Source organism: Macadamia integrifolia, chromosome 11, assembly GCF_013358625.1.
Source record: "Macadamia integrifolia cultivar HAES 741 chromosome 11, SCU_Mint_v3, whole genome shotgun sequence".
NCBI classification, from domain to species: Eukaryota; Viridiplantae; Streptophyta; class Magnoliopsida; order Proteales; family Proteaceae; genus Macadamia; species Macadamia integrifolia.
This window is the reverse complement of record NC_056567.1, coordinates 1,884,375-1,892,021: the sequence shown is the minus strand read 5'-3', so window position 1 is coordinate 1,892,021 and position 7,647 is coordinate 1,884,375. Positions and strand designations below refer to the sequence as shown.

The 7,647-nt window shown below is 38.1% G+C and overlaps 1 protein-coding gene across 1 annotated transcript; it reads right to left on the bottom strand.

The window, feature by feature from the left end:
• Positions 1 to 1,376: 1,376 nt before the first annotated feature.
• LOC122093402 (ras-related protein RABB1b-like) lies at positions 1,377 to 2,914 on the bottom strand (the record flags this gene model as incomplete). The annotated part of the gene is given in 4 exon segments (XM_042663739.1): positions 1,377 to 1,861; positions 2,313 to 2,381; positions 2,528 to 2,732; positions 2,832 to 2,914. Coding segments are annotated over 4 exon segments (450 nt in total), but the record flags the coding sequence as incomplete, so codon positions are not given.
• Between the last annotated feature and the right edge of the window lie 4,733 nt (positions 2,915 to 7,647).

The window sequence follows — 7,647 nt, the reverse complement described above, 5'->3', positions numbered from 1 at the left end:
ATATCAATACTTAGAACAATGAATGCAACCACATAGACCTTTATCGTCCGGGAGAGTTGGATGGAAAAAAGAAACACATATAAGGTAGCCAGCCAGTATACCAAACCTCGCAAACTTACCTTTGTTGGTCTACCACCTACCTACTCCTAATTGTTAATATGGAGAAATATTATACTAGAATTTGAAACCGTTCCACCAATATAAGATCAGGTAGCTATCAGTATCGGACATGGATGATACCGATATGTATTGGCCAATACGCCCAATCTAATTTCAACCATTAAATAGAGAAGATAAAATCTTGACTGATCATACCTGTTTTTTAAATCATAAAAAATAATTCAATCTCATTATTTTCTAATGTTACCATGTCTATTTGTTTTCAACAATGCCAAACAAACCAGTTTCTCTTCCACCATCCACGATAAAAGTCTTTTCAGCATGGGAAAAGGAAATTTTGAACCCTCTAGGATAAGGGTGAAGATGATGGATAGCTTTACTTTTGGATAAAGGGTAAGGAATTTGATCAAAGGGGTTGTGACTTGAGATCTCTCTCTCTCAAAACCCACTCACAAAGAATCCACCTCAACAAGTAACCCACTCTACATCAACATACTCCACCCACACACACACATCCAAAACCCACTCACACGGATTCCACTTCAACACTCAACCTCAATTAGTGAGGGAAGAAGATGGTCAAAAATTCAAATTTGATTCGGATCTCTATCCATTTAGAAGTATCCATATACAATATACGGATCTCCGTCATTCGATCCATTCACATCCCTAACCTCAACATACTCCTCTTTCACTCTCTTTTTCATTTATGCCTTTTTGGTGACATTGGCCTTGCAACCAGACATACATGGGGTGAAATGACCACCCCACATGTGAATTACTAACAAACTCTTACCAGTGTGGCAAGTCAGCATTGGGGCAGGAACATGTGAATAAGCATTTGAGGCTGAACTGCAAGGAGTCTCAGCAGCTCTGCATCTAGCCCAAAATGGAGATCAATAAGATGTGCTGATCACCATATATTGTTTTTAAGTGTTTAATCTTCTTTAGGAAAGACTACAGATGAATGCCCCTGGAAACTATTTATTCGAAGCTTTGCAAATCATGCAGGCTTTACATGGCTCAGAAAGAAAGGGTGGAGTCTCTAAACTTGGTAACAAAGGTAGATATTACCTTACATTTTCCTCAATAGTTTTGTTCCATGAGAAAATGCTAGGTCTAAAATGGTAAAACTGATAAAACAAGATTAACTAAATAGGAATATATATATATAAATATATATATATATATATATTTATATATATATATATATATATATATATATTGCAGCAGCATCTGATTCTGCAAAACAAGCATCTCCAAATGAACTGCTAGCATTAACATTGTTCCCAATTGACTATAATCAGATACAGCATTTCCTTCATTGCAACTCAGTTTCTCAGTACTTCATCCCACCCCACCTTAACAAAGTGATTGATGCCAACTCATGATCCTCACAGGAGGGCAATGCAAGAAGTTAAACACCATGTTTCAGAACATTTGTCTGAAAATTACAGTCCCAACGCAAAGAAGATCATTTCGGAAAAAATGTGAATCTAAAGGAGATACTGTTATCAACACGTGTTCAAGTAATGCCTATACATTTCATGTTACTGAAGATTACATGACCATGAATGAAGAGAGTAGATTCTCTTTACAGAATGACTAGAGAGATCAAATTCACAAAATGATCAGAAACAGATTCCTATCAGCTGCAACATCCTCCCCTCTGAGCAACAGTTCCATCTCGACCTCCTGCTGGCCCTTGTGGACGGCCATACCCAACCTTGATGCCAGATGACTGTCATCACAACGAAAAGGATCAGATACAAGGTCTTGTCCTTGTCTAATTTATAAGCAAAAGAAATTGTTTGGTCAAGGGAGGATGGACCTGCCATCCCTGCCTGGGCCTCCAAAGACATTCAGAAGGGAAAATTTGAACCTAACATTACATGGTGTTCCCAACCGGGCTAAAACTTGACCTCATCAAATGATAAATACGTTTTTGTCCGACTTGTAACCTACGAAAGGTTCAATCAGTCTAGTAGAAGCAGGATTTATGTAGGAAACATTGGATGGCGAGTTTTGCTACTCCATGGTCCATCCAGATGCAAATGCAGATATCTACATGCAACAAGTACCTGTGCATGCAGGACTTGATTTCCTGGAGTGAGATTCAAGAGTACTAGAAAATTTTCAAAATACAATGCATCTCAGGATCAGGGATAGATTCTCAAATTAGAGTATTTTACCTCATTTGACACATCAAATACACCTTCTTGTATCTTCTGAAGTATCTTTGCAGCAGTGCTTATGAAGGCCTGGAATTTTTTTTCCACTCCATGAGTATTAAAAACATTAGGGTATAGGTGTAAGAAAGTAGACAAGATTAAAATTGTCACAAAAGACTATGGTCAATTGAGGCAACAATATATGGAAAGGATCAACCAGGGCTTAGGTACATCACCTCCTCAACATTTTGGGCTGTTCTAGCAGATGCCTCCATGAATATAAGCCCATTCTCATTTGCAAATTGTTCCCCTTCCTCTTTGCTGACGGCCCTCCGATGGGCAAGATCACACTTGTTCCCAATGAGCATGATTGTCATGTTGGGATTGGCATGCTGCCGGGCATCCTCGAGCCAGCTCACTAGATGATTAAATGTCTCCCTCCTAGATGACAAGAATCGAAAACACCCTGTTTCAGTTGGAGACATTATCAAAAAGCCAATCAATTTGACACTCCAAACAAACCACCACATAAATGCCAACCTGGTTATGTCATAAACCAATAGTGCTCCTGCTGCTCCTCTGTAGTAGGATCGAGTGATAGACCTAAAAGATTCCTGACCAGCCTGCGAAAGATCCATGTTCTTGATTTAGATTTTCATAACATTATATAAGTTTCCCTGCGAAACCTGCTATGCTATCAAAATCCGATATTTGTAGAAGAAACATATTTGATAAGAAGAGGAACCAACAGATCATCATATCCAGCTCCATGACTTCAGCAAAAAGCTAATTTCAGCCTCTTTTACTAAAAGTAAGTAGTTTTCCCACCAGGACAAGTGTCAATTAGATCTATCATGCAGATATTTTCCCTCTCTCCCTCACCCCAACTGGATCACACTTGCAAACCTCAGATGTCTTGTCCATCTCAACAAAGTAATCCACCTCATCTCAACTTTCAATATTCCAAAAACCCAATACAGAACAGCACATTGTTATTATAAAAGCACCCTAATAAACCAAAATCTAGTCAAAGCACACATCCCAGTCTCCCAGGTTTCACCCAACATGGTTTGGGTATCCTATAAATCCACACACAACCTTTAACTCCTTCCTTTGTTTCCCCACGGGGGGGATGCAGAAATGTGGGTCGTCATGGGTTGAATTGGGCTTGAAGGCAAAGTGGTAATAAATTGTTTCAAAAAAATGCATTCTCATGATAGTGGCATTTGCAAAATATTGTAGAAACGCAACCCTAAAGCGATGCAGAAGATAATGGAAAAACAAGAACATGCAATGCACACAGATTTACGAGGTTCGGTAAGATTGTCTACGTCCCCAGTGAGATGAGAACCTGCTTCACTATCAATGGAGAATAGGGTTACAGCGCTCATCCCTCACACGTCTCAGTATTGTTTGCATTACAGAGAAAGAAACCATCGCTACAAATATATAGCGAAAAAACCCTAATCTGGAAAGTACACAATTGCCCTCAAATAAAAAATTCAAGCAGGGGGCTGTGCCCCCCTACACCACTTGCTATGCAGGGGGGCCTCCTGCCCATTGCAACACCCACGGCCCGCTAACAGGCTAGTGGGACCGCCGTCCTACCTGTCGAGGTGCTACACCAATACCCCCTGGATTAAACTCTGATGGAATATAAGACATCGTACACCAACAAATATAGGACTAGGAAATCATGGATGACAAACTAATCAGCATGTAGCATTTTTGTAAATCTCCAGTGGAGGAAATTGGGGATAGCTGCGTAAAGCTCTGAAAAGGAGGGATGGCATTTCTTAAAAATATGGATAAAGGAAATAAATGGATGGATGTGTTTCTTGGTGATAGAGATGTTTCCATAAATAAAGATAAAACAAGAGCCAGATCAGCACCCATAAGACCCCGCTTGGGGGGGGGGGGGGCTTTTTTCCATTTGTAAACCAAGCAGATAATCAAAACATGCGACATACTTCTACATGGAGGGCTAGTGCGAAATAGTAGACGAAACAATAAGGGGTAGTAGAAACTGAAGATAAGCAAACAGGCAAACAGATTAACATAAACACACTGCTTCAAATATGCTTTTAAAACAAAACCAAAAACAAGAGGAAGGGCTAGAAATATGGTATGGAGGACCACATGCTAAAAGGAAGCCCTCACATGACAAATGGAGTAGCCTCCATGTAAAGGTCCATTTGCTTTTAACCTTATAGATTAGTACACATTTGGAGCACTTAATGTCAGGTAACAACACCACATTTACATACATCTGTTGCACAATGTTTTCATTTTTTAGATACAAATAAAACATGCACCTAGATTTTACAAAAGTAATGGAAGTAGCTAGAATCTAATTTCCTGAAGTGCTTAGAAATTACATACAAACTGTTATGTATGGTTTGTCTATATACCCAGTTGGCAGATCCATATAAACCAAGTTCCATATCATAAGATTCAATTTAATAGTTACATGGCTCTGACTTCTACATTCATACCCACACATGGAACTCGAACAATACCTATATTGAGATTTTCAATACAGAAAATTTACAACAACAACAACAACAACAAAGCCTTGTCCCAACTTAATGGGGTCAGCTACATGGATCCAAACAAAGCCAAAGAAAGAGAAAAATAAAAGGCGTTAAAGAAAACAGATTAGTAATCACTAACAAAGTTGAGCATGGCTAAAGCAGGTCCGCTATCTAGATCCTAGATCTCAAATATGCTCTATTCAAAACCATACTTTGGACAAGGGCTAATTTGTGCATGTCTTTCCTAACAACCTCTCCTATGGTCAATTTGTGCATGTCTTTCCTCACAACTTCTCCTATGGTCAGAAAATTTATATTTTCACGAAATAAGGATGATAAATTTCCAAAAGTTGTCAGTAAATTGGCATCCACACCTAACATTATCACCAATTTTTTCATAACTCCCTTAATAGTCAATTCATTTTGGATCATAACATCTTTGCCACGTTAGACTGGAAACTGAATAAGCTTTCAAATGGCACCAAACCATGTCAAAAAAAGTTTTGACATCCCAAAAAGTTGGCCAAAAGAAAATCGATGGAAATAACACACATAATGATTTATAACTCCAAAATAAAATTTTCCATGTAGTCCCTTGCATGGACAACCTTGAGCTAAATATGGACTTTCTGACATGAAACACCATTTGTTTAGAGCTGGAAATGCTCCTGCATCACAGCCTCAAAAACAGGCCAAACCAACTTAGCTTGGAAGAATTGCAAGTCAACAACAACATTCTAGGTTCAAGTTTATGACTACGGAGGTAACTGATTATACATAATCCCTGAAAACACCTTAAATACAGGGAAGGGATAACCCTTATGGCACCAATAAGACTCAACACATAATCAGGCATGATGCAAAACAATCAAGCGATGTCCTATCCTGAGTAAGGACGAATGCAATATTCAACACTAATAACAGAAAATAGAAGAATACTAGTTTTCCAATGATATGTTCAGGCCACCCTTATTCACATGGGTCATTTTCCCCCAAATTGGTGCGCTATGTTCTTGGAAAAAAAAAAATCCATCAAACACATAATTATACAAAGCTTGGAAAATAGGGCACGGGGCATCTAGCATTCCCAATGACACATTCGTTGTCCTTCAAGGCTGGTGACAGGAGAGAAACTCTATGCGGAATTTCTCCCCTCTGTCCATTGTTGAGCGCATTTAAAGGTAAAAAAAGACATTCAATGCAATTTGTGATGAAAAATGGATTAATAATTTTACGGTGAGGTAGATGTAGGCCACCAAAAAAAATAAAAAATAAAAACTCATATAGGATCATGGAATTAAAGGACTAGGGGAAATGTTTTATAAGGAAAAATGGTTAGAGGGTTAGGACAAAAAAGCACCAAAAAGAAGGGTTGTACTTTGGAGTGAATTAGGATTTTGGACCTTTTAGACCTTAACAGGAAAAATGACGAGATTGAAGAGGAGAGAATGAATGAGGGTTCAAAAGTAACTTATTGTCTTTATTTTTTTTCTTTGTCAATTAATGCGTCCAAGGATATACAGATCAAAACAAAGAATAACAGAATATTATAACAAAACAGAAAAACAAGAAGGTAAGGATATGCTCCAGGTGTATCCACCCATAGAGCTATGTGATAAAAATAATAACCTACCTTCAAATCCTACAAATCTAACCAAAAAAAAACTTTCAACTGTTCTTTTTCTTATTTCCATATAATACCATTACTTATCATGAGAAAAGGAAAGGCTCAAAAAGAGGTCAGTTTAGTTTGCGTAAAAGGATGATTCATTCTTAAAATAATCAAATCAGCTTGTTGAACAATACTTTTTCAAGATACTTTTCCAAAAATGGAACTCGAAAGCTTCCAACAGAATCAAAATCCAATGGTCCTTCGAAATCTTCTTCTTGCTGAGAACTTTCCTTTATTTGACTATGAACTTTCTAGAATCAACACTAACAGATTGTTCAAATTAAATTAATTATCATAGGTAGATGTAAAATTAACAATGTGGAATTCTTATCCTATATCATATACAGGGAGAAACAATAAGATAGCAAATGGTTTAGATTGGGGAAGATAGCAGCCTTTTTGTCTAGATGGAAGAGGAAGAGGACAGGAGGCAAGACACTGTTTATCCTTTGACCAAACAAAAACCTCTCTCTCAGCCTTATTCCAACTAAATGGGCACAAATTTCACTAAGCTGAAGGTATGCTATATGAAGTGAGAAGAACAATAGGAAAAGGAATGGAAGAAGAAGGAGGCCCCTAAGGAGGATGGAACACAAGTAGAAGAAAGGGGAGCAACCACTCCAAAAACTCCAACCTTGCAACTAAGACCCAAACAAGGAGGGAAACAAAACGAAACCAATACTTTGCATACTAGAGGAACCAAAACAAATGATGAAGAATGACTCCCTCTTACTCCCATCCCCCCCCCCCCAGGGGGAAGGAACACTACCAGTAACCCAACTTTAAATACGAGAAACCACCAATAGTTCTCTTTTCTTACCTATGTAATATTCTTCTTATGATCTTCCCCTTTCTCTTCATCTGTATCTTCCGCCCTTGACTTCCCTAAGTACAGTTTTCTAATGCCTAGGCGTTCTTAACGTCTTCAAGCAACTCCAACTCTATCCCAGAAAATTATTTTCTAAAAGATTTCTGGGTCAAACTTCTTCAACAAATTCAAATGCGTCTCTAATTACTCTTGTACTTCGTTTCTCTCTTCAATTAGCCGAAGTAGTTAATATCAGAAAATGCAGCTCTAGCAAATAGGTGTTATAATTCTATGTCAAAAACGGAAGAAATACCTAACTATACATCACTTCACTCTGCTCCT